Here is a 23,137-nt window from a genome sequence, read left to right as displayed (position 1 = left end):
CTGGCTTGCTGGCCCTCAGCATCACATCCACTCAGCTAGCAGAGAATCACGTGGGATGAGCCCTGGGTACCGCCGCGGCCCCATGGTGCCCTGGGGGTCGTACCTCCAGCAAGTCCACGGTCAGAGCGAGAGCACGGGAACCACGTGCGCTCGACTCCGGCCCTGCCCCCGATCGCCACAAAGTGCCTGCTCCCGGCAGGATGCGTGAGGACTCAGCGGCCACATGAGCTGGCGTCACGTCAGCCCAGGACACGCCGGGTGCTGACTGCACTCGGAGCCCGCAGGTCGCTGGCTGTGAACAGGCAGGGTCCCACCAAGGGGGGGCTCTGAGGGTGCTAGCTGCCACACTCTAAACATGTCTAGATAGCTTATCCTCTCCGGTCACCTAGGCCATTTTTGGACTCTTCCCTCTGCCAAGAAACACAACCGGATCTGAAGGGTAACTCCACACAGATGTAAGTAAATATTGTGACGGGACAGGACCACTGCTGAAAGAGCAGGTGCAGGGGCTGTTCTGGGTTTTTCTGCTGTAGCTGACTTTTCCTCCGTGAGTGCAGGGGTGATGGGAGAAGGCGTCTAGATGAAACTGGCTCCAAGTGGTGACCCGTGTGCCCCAACACATCAATCCAGTGACCTGTCCCCAGCAACGGAGTGTGTACCTTATGGGCAGAAGCTTTCCTTGAAGATTCACCCTGAGTAACTCATTGGAAAATCCCAGAGATGCAGTCGAGGATATTGTGCAAATATTAAAGTGATAAGTGCATGTTTTCAGACACCCTGTCCTACCTGCAGAATTCAACTTAACAACAACAAACAACAATAGTGTGCTAGGGGCGGCTCCCAGTTTTGGTTGTTTGTTCCTCCCTACCAAGCACGGTGCCAGCACTGTGCAGATTCAGTAGAACGTCCAAGATAGAGAAATGATAGGTCAGCCCAAGGCCACTTCACAGTAGTGCTGGAGTCGGAAGTCGATCCTAGGCCTGTCAGGTGTCAAAACCTGTGCACTTGACCTCAACGTTATGGTACCTCTTTTAAAATGGGGGTGGGATGGAGGGGGTATGTTTTTATTGGGTTCTTTTAGGTGCAACATTCTATTATATATTTATAGTCAAATGTATGCCAACCACAAGACACACTCTGGACCCTCAATGGAGACGTGGTAGTTGGTTGACTAGTTGGTTTTTAGGAGGGAATTTTGAGATGAGTTAGTGTGGAAAAATATAGAAGACGAAAGAGAAGTCTGGTGGCCTCTGGATGGGCAGGCACTTTTTGTATGTTTTTAGGGAAATCACTTCTCCTCTCTGGCTATCGGGTCCCCTGCTCCACTCGTCCTCCCCCATAGAATAGGGGCTTGGATAATCCCCAAGGATCTTTCCAAGCTCTATAATTCTGTGATTCTAGGAAATCATAGTCTAAAGGGAATGGATCATGAGACATAGACTTGGAGCAAATTCTATGCTTGTAAGGTTTTCTAGCATTTGCTTAGAGGTGCGCACTGCAATGAGGAATGAGGGTGAGGGCCCATCTCAGGACAGGACCTGGCGTTTTCTGCCCGTTTCCACCCCCGTGTCCCCTGGGACTGTGCTGTGAGGCCTCCTAAGGATCCTTCTTTAAATCGGGGCAGATTATTCCAATTTCAACACAGATGACAAAAATGGAGCTCGGGTTTGGGGAGTTCTTGTGCCCCTTTATTTGGGAAGTTAATAATCACAGGGATTTAGGGACATTGTCTGCGTCCCTTTTTAGAGAGAGTCAAGCAGCCCGGTAAGTTGGCATTTTACTTATTTGGGTGAACACATGCAGCAAACGGCCGTCTAATACCTGCGCTGCTTCAAATCCCCACATCCTTGCTGCAGGGTGGGTCTCAAAGACTTCTTGTTTGGGGAGAATTTAGCCAAAGAGCGCTCACTTCCCCACATCCCCCAGACTTTGGAGCTGGGCTCAGCCTCCAGGCCTGCCCCTCCCAACCAAGCAAGCCGACAAATAGCCAGTGAGATGGGATTTTAGGGGACTGGGTCTGGAAGGCTTCCTGGAGACCGTTCTGTTCTCAAACCCCCCTTCAGAGCAGGAGAGGCTTCGCCTCCTGCGCAGATGCCAAAACCACCATGCGGCTGCATGCTTTCCGGAGCGACGTTTCCTGTCTGCTTTTCCCGAGATCCAGAGCCCCAGTGTTTTCCTGCTTCCCACTTTGCCCCTGGGATGCCCTCTGCCCGCCCCACCTCCCCCCATCACCTCCGCAGTCCACTGGGCTCTTCTCAAATGTCACCTGCTTCACCCCTGGGCCACGTGCTCCCCCCTTACTTCCCAGCACGTTTTGTGTCTCCTTTGCTCTTATCTCCTCCTCTCTTGTATTCTAAGTGTTTGTTTACTTCTCTGACCTGTGCTTTAATTATTTTTATCCTTATCGCTCACATTGCTTTTCACGTTGCCTTGAACAAACTAGGTAGTTTATAGACATTGGGTGAGTTTACAATTAAGGGAAACGTGCGGCTCAGTCTTCTAATTTTTATGGAAGCAAACAAGAAATGAAGTCAGGTCCAAGGGAACTTAATAGGTGTCCAAGATTATTTCCTCTTATAGACTCTTTCTTATATTCTCTTTCCCCACAAGGGTTTTGTTAATTGGAGTTGATTTTCCTCTTTGGAACAACCTAAAAGGTTAGTGTGAATTGCAGGAGCCTGATTACTTTAGAAATTCCAGGACCTCTGCTCTATTTGTTACTCTTTTTTCTAGGTGTCCACAAAGATGTCGCTTGTTGCCGTGCCCTTCTACCAAAAGAGACACAAAAACTTTGACCAGTCATACCGTAATATTCAAACAAGGTACCTTCTGGATGAATATGCAGCGAAAAAGTAAGTTGTAATTCACTGATGGGGCAGGCCGAGCCTTGATTACGAGCTTTGTCTGACTTTCAAGGCAAGAAGCTTCATCCAGTCCCCTGAAGCCTGGAGATGAACTGGTTTAGCCGGGGAGGTAGGGAGGGCCGTGCTCCCCGATGCCCGTGTCCAGAGCCAGACGGGGAACGTGGCTGACCCGGCTGCACAGCAAACTTTGTGTGGGGCACTGCATGGCATCGTGGCAGGTCCTGGCAGATCCTAGTAGATCCTGGCAGGTCCTGGAAGATTTGGGAGATCCTGGCAGATCTTGGGAGATCCTGGGAGATCCTAGAAGATCTGGCAGATTTTGGCAGGTTCTGGCAGATCCTGGTAGATCCTAGTAGATCCTAGAAGATCTGGCAGATTTGGCAGATCCTGGGAGATCCTGGCAAATCCTGTAGATCCTGGCAGGTCCTGGTAGACTGGCTCCGAGCCCCTGGTTTAGCTCATGAGTCATGGACCTTCAGTAATTGCTCCTTGACTTCACTCTTCTTCACATGCCTTCCAGAACTAGAATCTAAAAGGTCACCAAAAAGCAAGGGCAATGAGAAGGAAACCCATGGGAAAGAATGTCGGTGGGACAGAAGTTAATGGGGGCCAAGTGAAGATCGGATGGAAGCCCATCTCAATGATAATTTTGCTACATTAATAATAATGTAGCAAAAGGTAGATTTTTTGTTCACTGCCTGATAGGCTGGTGTCAAGCCGCAGCCTCATCTGTGAGTTTCTGAGGTTCTGCGTCTGCAGGGGCCAGCGGCACATGCCCTGGCCGCCCACATTTCTGCGGTGTTAATTTAGGAGGTGGACACCGGGCATGGCCTCCGGCCTCAGGTCCACGTCCCCAGCCCCTATATTTAGAACCGCCTGTGGTCCTTGTGGTTAGCTGCCATCCTGGTAACAAACAAAGCCAAACATTGTCTGCCCCTCCCAGCAGCCTCAGGGAGCTGCAGATCCCTTAAGAGATATATATATAATCATGGCCTCAGGCCAAAAGGGCCTGGAAGGCACTGGCTGGCCAGAGGGAGGGGCAGGGGTGGCGGGCAGCTGAGTCTGGGGGCGCGCCCCTGCGGGGGATAGGCCTGTGCAGACGGGCTGGAGGCCACACTTAGGGATGTGTGTGTGTGTGTGTGTGTGTGTGTGTGTTCACATGTGCAAGTAAGCGCATACACACAGGTGTGCCTGCAGGCGTGTGCATGTGTGTGTGTCCGCATGTGCAGGTGTGGGTGCCCTGCATTTCGAGGATGGCTTGGGGGCGTGGAAAGGGAGTGATGTTGTTTGTGACGATGCATTTTTACACTTCTCCACCACATGTGATTTTTCCCATGTTCGCCAAGGCGCGCTTCCACCCAGACGTCTTCCCAGAAATCTGTCACTCAGAAGTCGTCCTCGCAGAGAGGGTCCAGCCAGACGGCACAGGAGGGGACCACCTGCAGGTTGTGTGCCAGGAAGGTGAGCACCGTGCTGGAAGAGGACGAGCAGGAAAGGAGGCACAGGTAACGCTCTGCCCTCTCTGCCCGCCGCCAGGCCAGCCCCGGGCGCCCCGCACTGCCCCGCGGCCTGGGCAGGGGCTCTGCAGTCAGAGAATGAGGCGGGGGGCATAGCCGAAAGGGGACGTGGGTGAACTGGGAAGGGAACACTTGCTGCAGTGAAAGCCACGCGCAACCGTTTTCAGTCGATTCTTATCCTCCACTGTCATCATCTCAATTCATCCCGACAAGGAAACGACTGGGGATGGATTTTCTGCATCCTCGTGCAGAAGAGAACCCTGCGGTCCAGAGGACCCACGGCCACTGTCCACACGTTGCAGCTGGATTGGCCTCAGGCCTCTGTCCTCTCCCCCCAAACTCACTCCCTTTCCCCAGAAAGCACGCTGGTCACATTCGGAGGCCTCGAGACCTAAAGGTCTGAGTTGGAGTTTTTGAATTTCCACCACCAGCCTCTTCGGCTATTAAGGAACAGCTGTGAGGCTTGAGACTTGAGTGCGGAATGTTACAAAGAGAGGCCAGGATTCCAGCCACGTGTCTGTGTGGACACAGAGCTGAAGGGAGGGGGTTCTGTAGACCCTCATGCTTCACATTTCTACAGACTCAGCTCATGGGGAAGATGTCACAGGAATGGGGTGGGTTACTAAGAACGTCGGTCTTAAAATTATTTCCAGATCACAGAGAAACAGGTGGTCAGCTGACTTGGATCTTTTCAGAACAGAGCACTTGAGCATCTCATGAATGCTTCATTTCGTATCTGCTCTATTTTTTCCCCCTCACCTTCTCCTCCTACTTATTTCTAGAAAGTTTTCTCTGTATCGCTAAAACACTTAAAACCAGAAGGAAAATGAGATTTGGCTCAACATGTTTCAGTCTGAAAGTTGCACTATGACTAAGGAATCTGTTTAGTAAAAATATTGTATAGCTGAAAAGATTAGCCTTTATTTTTTAAAAAATTTGAATCATCTTTTAGATGCCTTATGGGAATTTTGCCCTGAAAATTAATTTTATTGTCAAGTGAAGACATCTTTTGTAAAAGAATCACTTCACAATGTGTACATTAAGAAATTGGATTTTTATGTGTTGGATTATTTCAGAAAGGGTTCTCCTATGCTTAAGGTTTTGGCCCAGGGAGTGAGAAGACCAGAGCTTTATAATTTTATTTTAATCAGTTATACCTTGGTGTGATCTTATCCCATAAAGTTCCTATTACTCAGTTTCCTGGGGTGAAATAAATGGGGAAAGTAAGCTTGTATTAATTTGAACAGTCAGGGAGTGGCTTACCATGATTGATGTGGTCTCGGCAAAAATGACTTTTGTGACAATCCTGGCTGTTGGAAATCTTCCTAAAACACATGAAGCTACTCTTGCAATATCAAATCTGACTCAAGAATGTATTTTGATTCTTGATGACTGATTATAATGTTACTGTGTCCCTGGTGCTCAGGGTAAATGTCAGTCCCTCTGGGCAAGTGCAGTGGATATAGGTCAGCTCTCCACGGAGCCCAGCACCCATGCTTTGGGATTCTGCATTTTAGGACCCTCACAGTATTTTATTCTCACAACCCATGTGCATATCTCCCATGTGAAAGATCTTATTGAAATTAGGTCTTTCCTCCTTTAAAAGTAAATCTAAGTAATTGGAGGTTTTGGTGAGCTGGGCCGGAGTTAATGGAGATTTTATTGCAACCCCTGCTCTGTCCCTGCCATTCGAGGGAGCCCGGTTTAGGGTGCTTTGAGGAGTTCGATGAATTCCAGTCCTTATTATGATAATTCACTACTCTTGCTGGCCTTAGGCGTTACTGAAAGTACGTATTTATTCCTTACCTCCTGTGGCAGATATGAGTTTAACCTACAGGACAAATGGGTCCTTGGAGAGAGATGAAGTTATGGGTTCATCAGTTTGAGTTAAGCTATGTCTTCATGTAAAATAAATACCAACGAGGCATCGGCGTGCCCTGAAGGGTCTGGAAATGTCCTCCTGGAAGATACAGCGGATTAGAAATGTCCCTTTGATGCCTCTACTTCTGTCCTGTGAAAAGTGGGCCTCCCTGCGTTACGCAGCTGTCCGAGGGGCTTGTCTTTAGGGCAAATGCACGATGAGTGACATCATTCTGCACAAGGGGGCAGTGTCACAGTCACCCCATCACAGACTAGCAGGGGTGCCTTCTCAATGACCCAGATCACAGTATTTGGGGCTGGGCCGGCCAGGGGGAGCAATTCTAGTTCTAATATTTATTATAAAACATTTGGGGCTGGCGGTGCTATTGACAAGTGCAATTCACAAAGACATTTTAAACGAGGTCCAGGTGGGACATCTGATCCTTTAAGCTCATCAGGACAGTTTGCGGCACGAATAGAGATTTGCCTTTGCTGACGCTGTCATTTAGTGCGATTCACTGCAGACAAGAAGGCTCGGTTCCTGCGAGCCCTCTTAGCAAGGGGCTCGCTGTTTCTCCCACAGGGACCTACAAAATCATTTCTGTGCGTGTGGCTCCATGAGTGAAGGGGAGCCGGGCAGTTGGGATTAGGGTGATGTGATGGGTGTGCACCTGTGCCTAAAAACCTAGACGCTTGTTCTCCTCCGTGGAGAATCACCATGAGCAGAGGGTGTGGGGAAAGGCCGGAGGGGCGAGGAGATGACCTCCAAGCAGCAAGGAGATCATGGGTGTGTGTCCGGGGAGGGGACGCAGGCGGGTGTGGGCTGGGCTGGGCTGGTCGGAAGTGAAGACGAGGCTGAGTCAACACTCGCTCGGGGTTTAGCTTTTATTATAGTTCCTATCTCCACGGTTCTGCTTGAAGAAGCTGCAGAGTTTCCTGAAACTCTGTGTTCGCTCTCCAACTTCCCGGACACCTGACACCAGGCCTGCGATTTGCGCTGTGTCTGGAGAAGCAAGGACTGGTATTCAGGGCTGCGGTGGGGCGGGAGGGCCCGGGGTGGGGCGGGAGCTGCCCGGGTTCTAGGACGGCTTTCCCCACATGGCTGGGCCACGCAGAGCAGAAAGTCCTCCAGTCTGACACCCCACCTTTATAAGCCACGTCCACCTGGTCCCCGCCTCCCCGGCTGCACACTTGATGCTGCTGTTTTCCCTTCTCGGGCAGCCCAGGGAACAGCAAGCCTCTGGCTCTGCTGGGGCCTCGGGAACATGGTGGTGAAGGAGGGGATGGGGCCGGGGAGGGGTGACAGGGTGGCCTGACGCACCGCTGGGCCTGGCAGTGCCAGGATGTAACCTGTGGAACCCACAGAGGTGGCCCTCGGGCCAGAAGGGAGGTGCCCCTCATTTCTCTGCCCCGACAGATTAAGAAGCTGCTGATTGTATCCTTTTAATTTTTCTAGGATACAGACTTATTTCTTAATTTGAATCTATTAGTTCAGAAGGCTTTACTTCAGTCTTAAATTCACTCAGAAATGGCAGCCTCCCAGGAAAACGAGTGGGTCCTATGTGTTGCCGCGCAGAGGAGAGCTTGCAAAAGAAGCAGAAGTAGCTTCTCTCCCACCTTCTCCTTGAGCCCACGTAGGAAGTCCCCGGGGACCGCGTGTCTGGTCCCAGGCCCTCAGTGGCCACTCACCCTTTGCACGTGTCCCGAAAATACTGTGGCTTCTTGGCTTCTAGGTACCAGTCACTGGTGGCTTCCTATGGGGAGGCCAAGCGAGAGCGTTTCCTCGGCGAGCTGGCCCAGCTGGAGGAGGAGGTGCACCTGGCCCGCACCCATGCCCGGGACAAGCTGGAGAGATACGCCCTGCAGCACACGGACAGATACGGCCTGCAGCACGCGGTAGGGGCGGGCGGGTGCCGGGTGCAGCCGTGTAGTCGGCACGATGCTCGCGGGCCTGGTGGCGGGAGCCTCGCGCCCCTGGCCCCCTGACGCGCTGCTCCCCGGGGCAGGTGGACGACAGGCTGGCCTGGGAGAGGCACTTCCTTGAGGAGCAGCTGAGCAGAGCCCCCAGGATCCTGGTGCAGCTCCGGTCGCACACCATCTGGGAGCAGATGTCTGTCAAGCTGTGCTTCACCGTGCAGGGCTTCCCAACCCCCGTGGTGCAGTGGTGAGTGGGGGCACCTCCCAGGGGCGGAGGCCCCGCTGCTCTTCCTGTGAAGGATCTGCAGCCGTTGACTCACCTGAGCGGATGGAGAAGATCCACCTGCAGGGAGCGCACGGCACCTACTCCAGGGACCAATTCTCTTGAAACTCACCAGGAAGTGCGTGCGTGGAAACACACGGAGGGGCCCCTGGAAATCCTAGGCAGGCGTTTTCATTTTAGTGCAATTGACCCAAATGATTTTCCAGAGGACTTTTATTGAAAACCAGGTTCCCGGAAATGACCTGTGTTTACCTGCAGCTCTGCTTTTCCTCATGTAAGTGGAGACCCTAAACTCCAAGGCTCTGGAACCACAGTGAGAGGGTTCCTCAAGCCTTGTGAGGCTGAAAATTAAATAAGCCCCACCGACACTTTCAGTTTCAACGTATGTTGCTAAGACTAACTTGTACATTCATTTATTTTCCCACTTGCTGGTACCGAGTCCCCAGGGTCTGTCGTTGGCCACAACACCGTGCTTTCACGTGCGTCCTGGGTTTGGGCTGTCAGCAGCAGAGCAGAAAAGTAGTGCCTCCGCCCTCTGGCTGCTCACGAGGCGGGCCGGGGAGGCTGAGAGCCTCCCACCCTTGCCCTAGGGGGAGCCGTGGCCCTGCTGTCCTGGGGGGACCCCGAGGCCAGCCTCCTCCAGGCAGGGTCCAGAGCAGTTGGGTCTCTCCACGTGCACTCCGGCTACACTGCGGCCTCCCTCCAGAGGCTGGACCAGGGCCTAACCAACACTGGTTACGTTTTTCCTTGGAATGTTGTATCCAGAGTTCCTAACAAGTTCCAGGGGACCTTTGGCCCACGCTCTGTCCCATGCAGGTTAAGGGCTGCCCAGGTAGTCTGAGTCCTGCAAGAGCCACCTCCCCTAAACAGCCAAGAGTGGGCTCTGGACCTTTCCCGTAGCTGCTCCCGCTCTGCCCACCGCCTATGATCTGAGTGGTGAATCAGGCAGAAGCAGAGCGAAAATGTGCCGTGCGTGTGTGTGTGTGTGTGTGTGTGTGTGTGTGTGTGTGTGTGTGCGCGCGCGCGCGCGCGCGTGCGCACCCGCGAGGGGCGGCGGGGGATGGGAAATAGGAAGGTGGGGACACGTGCAAAATAGCCAGTCGGCCTTTACGCTCAGACAAGTGTTTCCCTCTTTTAGGTATAAAGACGGCAGCTTGATCTGCCAGGCAGAGGAGCCAGGAAAGTACCGGATTGACAGCAAGTACGGGGTGCACACACTGGAGATCAACAGGTAAGGGCTTGGCGGGCACGGCCGTGCCCCAGCACCTGCCCTGGTGATCAACCTCCCAAACACAGAAGCGGAGGTCAGTTCACACCACATCTGAATTCCGCGTGACGTTCCTGGTGTTTCTGAGTTAAATATTGGTGGTAGAGGCTTCCCTTTGTTTCCTTGGGGTCAGGCCAGAGGGATGTGGATTCAGTGGTTGGTTCTGCGGGGCTCCTGTTCTGGGAACGAAAGGAGAAAATGGCCTAAGGAAGCACGGCAGTGCCAGGTGTGAGGGCCACGGGGAAATGCACAGACACCCGCACACCTGCTCAGCAGCCGGGCTGCATCTCCTGCAGGTTTGGGCAACAGTTCCTAAGCTCAGCTCCTCAAGGAAATAGGACCTTTATTTTCGTCTCATAGCAAATTGAAAACATGCAGTAAATACAGATAACGAAAAGAAGGTAAAGTTCATCCGTATTTCCAACATCCAGGGTCGGTATTTTGGTGTACTTACAGCACTGCTGTTTCCCTTACACAACACACATGTACAAGCATGCTTTGATTTTTTTTTTTTTTTAAACAAAAGTGAGATTCCGCTGTTCATTTACTCTCTGCTTTTCTGTGTACACAGCTTTTATTTTTTACAAAAAGATCATAACATTATGCAGATTAATTAGGACAAAGGCTAACAGGTTACAGTTAAGATTAAAATTTGTGTCGAGTCATAACCTTGTTTCTCTAGGTAAATTTGAGGCTGTTTAGAAAAGCTGGAGGCCCTGGCCCCATGGGCCCCACTGGCACTGTTTATTGAGAACCTACTATGTGCCCCACACAGTCTAGGAACTTGTGTTAAAGTGACCAAAACCTCGATTCCTGACTTGGAGGTCCAGAACATGGCAGCAAGCCTTAAGTGTAATAAAAAGGGAATCTTACGGTAGATCAGGGTGATGATGCTGGGTGCAGGGGTCAGGGCATATGGCCTGGGGCTGGGGCAGGTGTGGTGTTAAAGGGGGGCCAGGCAGGCCTTAGAGGAGAAGACGTCTAAGGGGATGGAGGAGGGGACAGAGGCGTGGGGCGGAGGCTCCGGGAAGGAGCGTCAGGACCGCAGGGCTGCAGCAGCCCTGATGGAAGTCATAGGACAGAAGCGTAGAGATCTCACCAGCACCGTGAAGATCACCCCCGACCCTGTAACCGTCACAAGGCTGTTACTGGGGGCAAAGGGGAAGTGAAAGATCTGACTTACGTTTCCAGAGGGTCACTGACTGCGAACGGATAGCAGAGCAGACTTGGACAGCTTGGCCGAAATTCAAGAAAGATGGTGGGGCTTGGACCAACGTGGACGAGGTGGAGCCGGTGAGGTGGGCGGGGACCGATTTTGAAGTTAGAGCGGTAGGGTTTGCTGATGGATTGGATGTGGGTGTCAGTGAAAAAGAGGGGTCAGAATCAGCCCCGGGGTTGGGGGCTCCTGCGTCAGCTGGGGTGCGGAAGGCTGAGAGTGGGCGGGGTCTAGGCATCCCACTTTCCTTCAGTTTCCAAAGTTTCCAGAAATTTCCACGGGCATTAAGCCATACTATCTAGAAAGAGAAACTTTCCTTCATTTTGAAGAGTATTTTTATTTGGTGGTGGGGGGGGTGACTCTTTTCTAACCTGGGGTGCCCTAGCAACTGGTTTGTTTTCAAGCTGAATTTCAGTCATCGTTTTGAAAAGAGAAACGAATTCCCTTTCTCAAGTATGAAAAAGTCCTGTTCACACTATGTTGGCAACTTTTAAATTTGTACTGGGAATAAGAGAAGCTTTGAACCAGGTGAACTAAATCAGTGAGGCCCCAGTATATCCAGGTGTCCTCAGATATATTACTTGGAGTTTGCCTCAGCTTGCAAATAGTTAAGGAATTTGGGACAAGGAAATTCCTGAGACTAACTTTTCTCTCAGTATTCTTACCCACATTGGGACATTTTTAACAGATGAAATGTAAATAGTCTTCAGAAAAAGAGCCAGGGGGAAGCCCACAAATTACAGCTGACCTCAGCTGTTCATTCCAAACTGCTGAGTTACCATCATCTGATCTGTGATTGGTTAAGTGGTAAGGAATGTGCTGGCTCCTTTTCTCCCCTGGCTGGGGAATGAGCTCTTCTTTCTGTTACAAGAGTGACATTTATTCCTATGAATATTCTTTGGCCACTGTCGCCGAATTCTTGAAGTGCCGAAAAGAAAGCTTAGTTCCCTTTGGTACTGTTTGAATTTAAGCTGTAATTGATATTATTTTATATGCTCATAAGATTTTCTCTTGGGACTCATAGGGTGAGTTCTATTTCTTCAAAGAATTTTCATGCTGCTCTCGTGTTTTTATAAAGGTGTTTAGAACATCCTATCTTGTGTTTTATTCTAACCTCACCTCTCCGCACTCCCCACTCCTCGCAGGGCGACTCCAGGGCTAACCTCTTCTTGCACTTTATTTTTAGACTTGGATATTCAAATTCTACTTTGAATTAAATTGTAAATCCTGTGTCAACACCGCTTAGAGTTTGAGTACATGGGGCCTGACTACCCAAGAGAAATTCATGTGCCACTTAAACGTTTGCCTGCCCCTCTTTAAAATAGATGAAGTATTATTAGTTTCTCCCCTGGAGTGGTTTTGGGGGCACTTCAGATTGAGACTTTGGGCTGCAAAAGTGCCCCATGGAAGTTTGTAAAAATTGAGACCAAAGGATACCACCTCTGTCTATTCTGGGATGCTGTCCAAACAGAAAATAAACCCCTTTGCCCCTTAATCTCGCTTGCAATTTCTGACAGCATGAAGTAGAGGCTCGAAATAGACTCTGTGGGCTGGCAAAGTGCTTCTCCTAGTGTGGCCTCGGGAAGGAGAGGAAGATTGGGGGGCCCCTGGGCTGTGGTCAGGCATGTGGGTCTCCAACTGACCTGTGAACAGAATTTTAAGTTGGGCACCGTCTCCTCCGAATCTGCAAAGTCCTGCCTGCCCGGTCCCTTGCTGTCCCGCTGTCCCCTCTGTCCGGTGCCCCCAGGCGCCATGCTTCCTGCAGCCCACCCCCTGCAAGAGCAGCCAACAAATATATATGAGCCCTCCCCCAATACATGCACGTTGTGTTTATTTATAATCTATATCTGTTCTACTGTATTTTATAGAATGTAAAACATTTACAAAAGAGATGTGCAAAAAGAACGAGACAAAAGTAAGCATGACCAGAAGTTCTAACTCTCGCCTGCATACTCCCTCAGCCGGGTGCGCCCTGCCTGGGGTCTGTGGCAGTAAATCAGTGGGTCCGGATATTTTTAGGGGGCATGGGCTTCTTTACAAATCAGGTGACCCCGTGGAGCCTCTCTTCTGGATAGGTGCACGTGAGCAGGTGTGCACGTGTTTGGTGCACCAAGATCCTGCCTCCAAGGCACCTTTTCCCCAGCCTGGTCCCTCCTGCTAAGGACCAAGTGCTAACTGGTTACTTGACCGGCTATCAGCGCTGGAGTGTTAGGTACGTCTGCCTCCGGGGTCCTAATTCTGTGAGTCAACTGAAGAGCAGCTCAGACTCCGGCGGGAGACGCTGCTGTCCAGGTGGGCTCGGTGCCTGGGGCTCCTTCTTTGCGTCACAAGCCTCCTTCTTGGGTTCCTCCAGCTGTTCTCAGCTAGGAAACGATGGAGAGCAATTCACTGCAGTTCTCAAAACGCTTAGAAATCCGTGCTGTTTCATTGGAATGTAAAGGCAAAGGAGAGGACCTTCTCCGGGGAGGGAAAGGGAACCTTTTTTGAACTTCAGTCCAAGGATTCAGCTAATACATTTCAATTAATAATCTACACAGTTCATACAGTACTGTACAGTTGCAAAGTATTTTCAAATGCATTGTTTTATTTAATCGTCCGTGTCCCCCAAGTAAAGTGTAGGTATTCAGTAAACGTATTTGAGAAGTTTTAAATACATACTATTTATTTGTTAAAAAGTCAGTAGATGAGACTTATCAGGCTGGCCTGATGAGGGCACAGATCTGAAATCAGAACTTGTGGCTGATGACTGCTGTCTTGTAATAGTCTCAGCAGACATAATTTTGCCCCGGATTTTATTCTGATTGTACAATATTGAAGAAAAGTCCTGATTCACAGCGATTAGTAGTCGCAAATGGGAACATTAAGTTTGACCTTGAAATCTCAGAATGTAATTCAGCTAAGCAGGGAAGGTGTGAGCAGCTCTGCCTGAGGGCCGTCAGGGCACAAACAAGTCAAGCGCAGCACCAAGCTGTGTCTGGGCTTCAGTGAGTGGCCAGTACGTGGTGTGTCAAGGGCGTGTCAAGGGCGTGTTTCTACTGTTGTTTTAAAAACTGCTGAAATTCATATTGAAGAAGAAATTGATAGCACATTTGGGAGATTTGGTTTGAAAACTCTGGGACACAGTTTGGAGACTACTGATACTAAGTAACGTCCAGAAAGGCTTTTGAGGGAGGTATTGAGGAAGATGGAAACAGGTTTATGGTGACTGATGGACACACTCTGAGTGACGTGTGTACACGGTCTTCTCGAGCCCTTGATGTGGTTCAGGCACCGGTAACCTCCTCACTCAGCAGTGGGTAGGGACGCTGACCAGCTGGGCCCGGGGACAGTGTTGGTTCAGGTCCAGCGGGGGGAGGGCCACTTCCTGTGCTGGGCTGCCCCGTCTCTCGGCTCTGGGTGGGGTGTCTGTTTTTGCCTTACGGCTCCCGCTTCTCAGTCTGTGTCCCAGTCAGGTTCCATCCCAGCCTCCAGGTCAGGGGATTTGATGCGGCAGTCTGTACAGGAGCCTTTGCCTCTCCCCCACACTGTTCTGGCTCCCGACTCCCCAGCCCATGCCCGTGGGCGGCCCAACCCTCCGGTCTGCGGGGAGGGTGAGTCCCGCTAGTGGGGAGGGATCTCTGTAGAGCGAGGTGTAGGGCTAATCCCAGAAGAATACTTCCTGTTTGAAGAATGCGTTTATGAAAATACAGTGGTTTCATTGTTTAGAAGAAATAACCCAAGGGCAAGGTTAAAAAAAATCCAAGCGATGCCTAAGGTTATGGAAGAGAAGAAATTCTCCACTCGTCCCTAGACCCCCAGCCCTAGCCGTGTTCCCAGAGGGAGCTGCTGTGGCCTGTTTGTTGCGGGGCGGGGGGGGGGGGGTGTGCGCGCGCAGCGTGTGTGTAGATCAGCAGAGAACATTAATGGCCAGTGATGGGGAAAGCGTCCGTGTTATGCTTACGGGATTTTTACGTGTTCTACCGTCACTCTTGCTCTGCCCCTGGCGATACGCTGTACCCGCAGTGTACGTGGAAATGGCACGGCAAAGGAATGTGATGCGTTCAGGCTAGAACTGCAGCTTTGTTGAGGGGCCTTGAGGTTGGCCTGTATCCCTCCAAGGTGAGCCTGAGCGTAATGCACTGGTTTGAACATCTGCGGTAGCGGCTCCCTCTCCCTTGAGCAGCGGCAGGTACAGGAGGCCAGATGGCATTGCCGGGCGCAGTGGAACTGGATTAGAACCTCGTGGGGGCAGGGACGGGGTTCTTCCCAGGCAGCGTGGGTCCCTGAAATGTTCTCTCTCGTTTCTTGGAGACACTGTGTATTTTTTGGTCAAAGAAACTATTTTCAGCTCCAAGTGGAATGGAAAATACAATAAAATGACGAAGGACTCCCAAAGAACGGGTTTGTCTCTGGGTCAGTGGATGCTTAAAGCATCTACACATGAGGCCTGAGTAAACTTTTCCTGTGTTTTTGTCACTATGCCTGTGATGCCCATGCTTGGAGAGATGGCAGAAGGACCAGAAAGCTGAAGAGTTCAGAGTTTTGTGGACCTTGTTTACCCAACTTCTTAAAGGCTCTACTTTCTCTCCAAGTTAATAGGGTAATAGTACTGTCTTGCTGGGCACTTGAGACTTTCATACAAAGTAGCCAACGAGAAGTAACTAGCAGAGAGTCAGTTGAGTAAGAGTCCTCACTTCAAGTTTTGGGGGGAAGCTGGTGGGAAGACAGTTCATAGCCAGAAAATAAGCTTCGGCTTCCGTGAGATGGACGTGGGGAGCTGGAGGAGCCCCACCCCTGAGAAACTGGGCTCTGCAGTCCCTGGGCCATTGTCCTTCCCAGGGGTGGACACGCGTCCCTCGCGATGCTCCGGGCCCGGAGGCCTCAGGTGGGTCCAGTCCAGGCACCTTCGTTACACCCACGAGTGGGTGCTTCCTGTCTGGGCGATCAAACTGCTTTGGGGGTCTGCGCAGGGAACCCCTGGTGGGGAGGGAGGTGGGGTTGATTCTCCTGGAGGTTGAGGCCATTGGAGCTGCCCATTGACAAGATAAAGCCACGGATGCTGCAGGTAGAAAAACAGAACCAGAGGGAATACAAGCTTCTCTTTGAGAGTGCAGTTCAGCATCTTCGGAAGTGCTAGTACATTTTCTTCCCCCTCAAAGCCAAAGCCAAGGCATCGTACGGGATCAGACGTCGCCCGTGTCTGTAGTTAATACCTCGTTCCGAGGGCAGAGCTGGCATTGTTCTCAAACAAATCACTCACGAACCAGGGGTCCAGGTCACACGAGCTGCTGTCGAGGAAGGGTGTGCTCGAGTTCGGGTCACTGACTCTCAGAGAACAGCCCGGCCCGACAGCACGTTCAGGACGCTGTCTTGCTTTTTTCCCTCCAAGGGCGGACTTTGACGATACTGCGACCTACTCGGCGGTGGCAACAAACGTGCACGGACAGGCGTCCACCAACGCGGCGGTGGTGGTGAGAAGTGAGTCTGCCATCTTGCGGGGATGGGGCGCTGTCTCCCCACCTTCTGTCCTCTTTCTCCGCCGTGATCGCCTGACTGTCTTGCAGGATTCCGAGGTGACGAGGAACCGTTCTATTCTGTGGGGCTCCCGATCCGTTGTAAGTTGATTATTTTCCTTCTTTGCGCAGAAAAATGTGTACTGACATAGCATATCATTAAAAAATATTTTCTAAGCATCAAATCTCTTTTCAAAGTGTATTGCAAAAGGCCCTTTCTCCTGGCTGGTGTCGGTGTGCTGACCGTCGCTGCCATGGCTTCAGGGGCTCACACATCTTGGGGCTGATGCAGGATTTAAACCCTTCACACTTTGCACGTGGCTCAGAGCACGCACCCCCCGCTCACTCTGTCTTCCATCCTCCTTCGGCACAAATGACCAGATTCCACTCCACGCTGCTTTTCTCGTTCTTCAGAAGTGGCCGAGTCAGCTCGGGCATCATAACAAACACCACACTTGGGTCTTGAACATCAGACCGTTACTCCCCTCAGTTCTGGAGGCTGGAGGTCCGAGGTCGAGGTGCCCACCAAGGAGGGGAGACTGCGTCCCAGCTAGCAGGTGTGGGACGCCATGTCCTCACGAAGAGCTGAAAGAAAGGGCTCTGGTCTCGTCCTCTTCTTACAAGGGCACTGACCCCATCCCGGACCCCACCTCCAGGACCTCATCCAGCCTAATCACCCGAAGGGGCCCGCAATATCTTCACACCGCGGGGCGGGGCTTCGACCTGAGAAGGGCGCAGGGCGGGGGGGGGGGGGGGGGGGGACACAGGCGTTCAGGCCACAGCGCAGCGCGTGGGGAAGTGAGCGCAGGGGGTGGTGAGGAGCCCGCTTTGCCCAGCCGGCCCGCCGTGTGACCGCGTCCTCTGGCCCGCGCAGTGCCCCTGTCCTCCGTGATCCCGTACACGCACTTCGACGTCCAGTTTCTGGAGAAATTCGGCGTCACCTTCCGGACGGAAGGCGAGACGCTGGCTCTCAAGTGCACGCTGCTGGTGACGCCGGAACTGAAGCGGGTGCAGCCGCAGGCCGAGTGGTACCGGGACGGTGAGTGTCGCGGCCTCCTGCGCGCTCTGCGCCCACGCCCGCCGTGCTTGGGCTCGGACCCCGGCCTCACTGGGGTGATGGTGAGTTTTGAGCCTTAGTGTTGACCTGGCGCTTTCTCCACCTCCGCGACAGCTGCGGGCGGCAAAGCAGGCGAGCCTGGGGACAGCGTGGACCCGCGTTGACCTTGAACTTCCCCGGGAATGGGGTTAACAGGGGGGCCTGGAGGTAGACGAGTCATGGGGGTTGTTACAGCTCCATAAAGAGGGTCTCAGTGTGATTAGGAGGAGTGAGCGGGGGGTCTGTTTCTTTATGTTTTTCCTCTGCTGAAACAGTAGCTACCATTTATTAGAGCTTATTGCGTCCCGACTCTATTCTGAGGGTGATAACTCACTTGATTTTCATCAGGTCTTTGGGAGGGAAGTGTTGTCAACCCCCTCATAAGTGGGCAGCTGAGACAAGGAACTTCCTCGCCCTCCCCCCGACCTCCGGGAAGTGGCAGGGCTGGGACCCCCCATTCCTGGGGCCCTGCCCACTGCTCCCGCCAGCCAGCGTGGGCTGCCCTGTGCGGCCGTGTGTGTGTGCGTGTGTGGCATGTGTGGTGTGTGTGTGGTGTGTGTGTGTATGTGGGGGGTGTGTGTGTGTGTGTGATGTGTGTGGGGTGTGTGTGTGATGTGTGTGTGGTGTGTGTGTATGTGGTGTGTGTGTGTAGTGTGTGTGATGTGTGTGTGTGGTGTGTGTGATGTGTGTGTGTATGTGGTGTGGTGTGTGTGTGTAGTGTGTATGATGTGTTTGTGTGTGGTGTGTGTGGGGTGTGTGTGTGGTGTATGTGGTGTGTGTGTGGTGTGTGGTGTGTGTGATGTGTGTGTGTGTTGTGTGGTGTATGTGGTGTGTGTGGGTAGACTGTGGAAGGAAGCTTCATCTCTGGCTGCTGCTTCTAAAGGGAGCTTGTTCCCTATGGATTCAGTCACAGAACATTCTGCCTGTGTTTATTCAGGGCCTAACACAATGCAAAATAGCACAAAGAATCATATGCCATTCCTGCCCATAAGGTATTTATAATCTAGTTGGGGAAAATACACAAAATGGTAAAGCAGTGTCTCTGTAAAGTATAAGGAATGTCCCAGAACAGGCTGTGATAATTTGCCAAACGCATGGCACTGGCCCCGCGCACTGTCAAAGTTAGCCAAGAAAGCAGGTTTGCGGTGATGATGGAGAGCTTTATGGAAAGAAAAAATAGGCTGTTGACAGATGAGAAGGCTCTGAGCTGGCGGAGGGGGAGGGGGACCCCTGGGCCCAAGCGCAGAGGAGAGGAACAGGTACGCGTCCCAGGTGCAGAGGAGATGCCTGTGACCTTGCAATCCCCGGAGTCTGCTGTTGGGATCCGAGGGCACTGGGCCTGTGCTCTTTGGTTGGAATAGGATAATTGTGTCTGATCTTCATGGTCCAGGAGGGAGAGAGGAAGAGAGAGAGCCTCTTTGTGGTGGCAAAGGAGACTAATTTACCCTTTGCAATTCTAATTTAAGATTTAAGAGCTAAGTTCTAAGATTCTAATTTACCCTTTCTGGAAATGAAATGGATTCGAGGAGAGTTCTCCTAATATTCCCAGAGGATGTTGGCATGGATCTTAGAAAGTGTTCCTGTGACTAGGAAGTGCCCAGGATTCTGGGCACCCGCAGTTTCATAGTCTTGGCCGATTCGAATGGAACAGGCAGGTTCAAGGCTGCACCTGACAGGCTGTCCTCTCTGCACTTCCCAGTTATGGATGTTGCCAAATCAGTAGGTGAAAAATAATTTCTCATTATTTTATTTTGTGTCTCCTTGATATCCAGGGTTGAATATTTTTCGTCACTTAGCTTTCTTCTCCTGAAATTTACCTCTTTAGTTTCATTGCCTTTTGACTGTGGTTTGTTGGCACTTTATTATTAATTTCTAAGGAATGCTGGTGGGGGACTTCCTGGCGTCAGCGTCTGGGTTAAGTGCGTTTCGAAGCCGCAGCAGGGCCCCTTGCAGACGAGTCCCGCCTTTCACACTCCGAGTGCTGACCTCTGTCCTGTCCTGTGTGTCTCGGTCCCCCCAGCCCCATGTGTGTGTTTGTGCTCTGGGTCAGGCTGGCGGGCACCTCTGTCCTCCGCGTGTGCCCCGGGTCCCTGCATGTCCCTGAAGCCCGTCTCCCTTGACCGTCTTCCAGACGTGCTGCTGAAGGAGTCCCAGTGGACAAAGATGTTCTTCGGGGGAGGCCAGGCCTCGCTGTGCTTCAGCCACCTCAACAAGGACGACGAGGGTCTCTACACCCTGAGGATCGTGTCCAGGGGAGGGGTCCATGACCACAGCGCCTTCCTGTTTGTCCGAGGTGCGCAGGCTACAGGTGGGGTGGGACGGGGCCCAGATGGAGCCCAAGGCAGCTCCCCGGAGATGGCCTGACCGCCAGGAGGTGTTTCCTGGGCACGTCCCGATCACATCCGTGACATAAGTAGGTGTCACTGGGGATGGAGCAGAGGCGGAGCTTTGTGTCCCTGTCGCTGATAAATTGCTGGAATTCGTAGGATGACTCCTAGGAGTGAACAGCCTAGTGAACTGCTGATTCTGGAAGAAATCCACGTGGGGAGTTGGGGTCTGGAGTGGAAGGGCCCGTTCCCGGGCCGCCTGGGCCTCCCTCCCCTCTTCCCCCGCTTAGGCCTTGTGACAGGGACAGGGCCATGGCAGGAAAGACCGACACTGTCATGACCACTGACTTTAGTCACATGTGTGTTTAAGACAGTAACCATGGGGGCCACACCTCCGGAGCGTTTACACCAGGAGACACACGTGTTGTCATGTTTCATCCTCCCAGCAGCCCATGAGAGCCTTGTCCGTCCCACTTATGGAAAGGAAAACAAAGCTCGTGACATACCAGGCACAGTGGTCGATGTTATATATATACGTGTATTTATCTTTATGTATATGTATAACATAGATATTTATATATTATCTATAAATGCCTATCATATATAGGCTTGTAGGTGTATATATTCATACGTGTATAGATGTATATGTCACATATACATACTTTTATATACATTTTATATATAAAAATGGATAAAGGGATATATAAAATGGATAAAATTATATATAATATGTATTATATATATATGTGTATACATACATACAGGTGTATATATGTGTATGTATATGTGTACACACACACATACATATTCACATATGTATATATAATCTAAAATTCTTACAGCAGTTTTGGAAGAAAATATTCTCTCTTTCTCCAGTGAAGGTGTGGAGCGCAGAGGCCTGGGCCCTTCTCTAGGAAGCAGGAGCTGGGCCCCTGCAAACCCCCGGCCCTATGTGCGGGGCAGTGCCCCCCCAGCCGAGCCCTTACCCTGCACCGGCCCTGGCTTGTGCAGCGGCCTCGGGCATAGAGGCCCCTCCTGGCCGAGGCCTGGCAGGCCCCTCCCCGGGACACCAGTCTCTTCTGGGTGGCCGGCGGCTGCTTTCCTGACCGGGACCCCCCTCTTCCTCTCCCCGCGGTCCTGGCCACTCTGCCCTCCATTCCCCACCCCCGCCTTACCTGCCCTGTTCTCCGTGTCTCCTGCACCTGTATGCCCACCTCGGGCTCCAGGTTATATGTGCCTGGAATAACACTGTCAGTATATTATTTTTTTCAAACCATTTCAGTTAGATCCATGCATGATGGAAGGGCTGTACCATCAGGGAATATTTTAACTTAAAAAAAAGTGCCAACAAGCACCCCCCCCCCACCCTCCCCACCCCCCCCCCCCCCCACCAGACAGCATAAACCTGCAAGGCTGGGGTTTTAGACACGTCCACAAAGTTTTACCATTTTTATTCGGTTGGCATTAAAATGTGCCTTCCATTCTCCGTGCATGCCTTCTAGCAAGATGTTTTGCCCCACGAAAGCGCAATAAATGCAGTAGCTGAAATTGCCTTGCTTGTGCAGCCAACAGGAAGAAAATAATGCACGTATGGGGAGTTTAAGTGTTCTGACGACTTTCTGAGGACTCTGAATATGAGAGACAATATTTGGCTCGGTGTGAAGAAATCCTTACCTTTTAATATGCTGAGGAGATAGGAACAAGAAAGTGTACAATGCTTACACTGCTAAGAAGGTCCAACTGCCCTAGGTCCTGAATAAATACACATTTTACATAAGGAAATTAAATGTGCAGTGCATTAACTTTCTAAATAGCTCTGTTGGCCTTCAGTGCCGCCGTAATGAACATTTGAAAACAAACGTAATTGCATGATCATAATTGGCTGTGGAAGGGATGCATGCGTACGGACCCAAAGTGTGCTCACGACGTGCAGGAAAAAAAATCTAAGTCCTCAGACCTTCTGAGGACTCTGAAACACACAAGTGTCTAAGGTACTATCTCTCAGGTGTTCAAAAGGCCTCCTTGTTATTATCGTTTCATCGGTCGGTTTTGGACGACATGACATTATGTGATGACATGCCATCAGTAGAAGGCGAACTTCAACTTGGATTCGTTTATGGAAAATCACAGACTGAGTGTGTCATAGAGGACAGAGTGTTTCGAGTTTAAAGACTCATCAATACGTGCATGTCTCTCGTCACCAATCCATCAAGGGCGTGAGGACGAAGCAGGGGCAGAGCAAGCAGAGAGCTCGCTGAGTTTGAAGAAGTTGTCAGCCGGCCTCAGCTGTCCCCCCCCCCCCGCACCCAGCACCCTGATCACGTGACTTCCCTCTCCTCTCCCACCCCAGACGCTGACCCCCTGGTCACGGGGGCCCCTGGCGCGCCCATGGACCTGCAGTGCCACGATGTAAACCGGGATTATGTCATCGTAACTTGGAAGCCACCCAACACGACCAAGGAGAGCCCGGTCATCGGCTACTTCATTGATCGGTGAGTGTCCACTGATTCCTCTGGGGGTGGAAACGTTCCTCAAAAGAGTATTACCCCGGACGACGTGCGTAGGTATTTCTCTAATCTCAAGTTTGTGACGCCGTTCTTGATGGGATGTAGGTAACTTCACTATTTGGTTATTAGTCACTCCTGACTGGGTAATTGGAAAGAATCGCCTGCCAGGCAGGGCCTCGTGTACCCACACGCGATTCCTTTGTGTGCTGGCTGAGGCTCAGTTTGCCTGATTGGCACCAGTATCAAATCCCACCCTGCCTCTCCAGGCTCTCTCTGAGCCCGGCCTGCAGGCTCCGCTGAGGGTCCAGCCTGGGGCTGGGATGGGGCTCCGGCCGGTGGGTCTGTGCTCAGCCCTGTTCCTCCCTCCGAGGAGGAGAGCCTGGGCAAGGCGACGTCGGGCTGAGGACGCCAGCTCATTTATACCCAAAGGCCAGTCTTCTTCTCGGTTAAATAATGTTCTCTTCTTGTTTCCAGGTGAAAAATACTGATGTTTCAAGGTACAAAATATTGGAATTTGAGTAATAACGTAAATGCAGGTCATCATTAAACCCAAAGGAGTTTGAACTCTTTTCTTGTTCCTTTACTTGGAATAGTGCTCAGAGCCTGGGAGGGAAAGCAAGCAGAGCTGTGAATTTATTGGATATGCAATGCATTATCCATTCTAATCACTGAGAGAAATTACAGTCAAAGATAATGAATTTAGAAGTAAGATAGAAGGGTATAAGCTATGTTGTTATAAGAGGATGGCTCTGGGTAGGAATTTAAGATTTTATATGTGTAAAACACATTAA

At 51.5% G+C, this 23,137-nt stretch overlaps 1 protein-coding gene across 1 annotated transcript in view; it reads left to right on the top strand.

Moving 5' to 3' along the window:
• Positions 1–2,745: 2,745 nt before the first annotated feature.
• MYOM2 (myomesin 2) overlaps positions 2,746–23,137 on the top strand; it is a 74,585-nt gene continuing 54,193 nt past the window's right edge. The window contains exons 1-10 of the mRNA XM_061177179.1: positions 2,746–2,852; positions 4,211–4,369; positions 7,975–8,137; positions 8,248–8,405; positions 9,580–9,672; positions 16,293–16,381; positions 16,468–16,518; positions 17,291–17,455; positions 19,644–19,805; positions 22,190–22,331. Of these exons, the coding sequence (XP_061033162.1) occupies positions 2,746–2,852; positions 4,211–4,369; positions 7,975–8,137; positions 8,248–8,405; positions 9,580–9,672; positions 16,293–16,381; positions 16,468–16,518; positions 17,291–17,455; positions 19,644–19,805; positions 22,190–22,331 (1,289 nt within the window). The remainder of the gene's footprint in view (positions 2,853–4,210; positions 4,370–7,974; positions 8,138–8,247; positions 8,406–9,579; positions 9,673–16,292; positions 16,382–16,467; positions 16,519–17,290; positions 17,456–19,643; positions 19,806–22,189; positions 22,332–23,137) is intronic.

The sequence above is a fragment of the Eubalaena glacialis genome, chromosome 20 (genome assembly GCF_028564815.1).
Source record: "Eubalaena glacialis isolate mEubGla1 chromosome 20, mEubGla1.1.hap2.+ XY, whole genome shotgun sequence".
Classification (NCBI taxonomy): domain Eukaryota; kingdom Metazoa; phylum Chordata; class Mammalia; order Artiodactyla; family Balaenidae; genus Eubalaena; species Eubalaena glacialis.
This window is presented reverse-complemented; position numbering and strand designations above follow the sequence as displayed.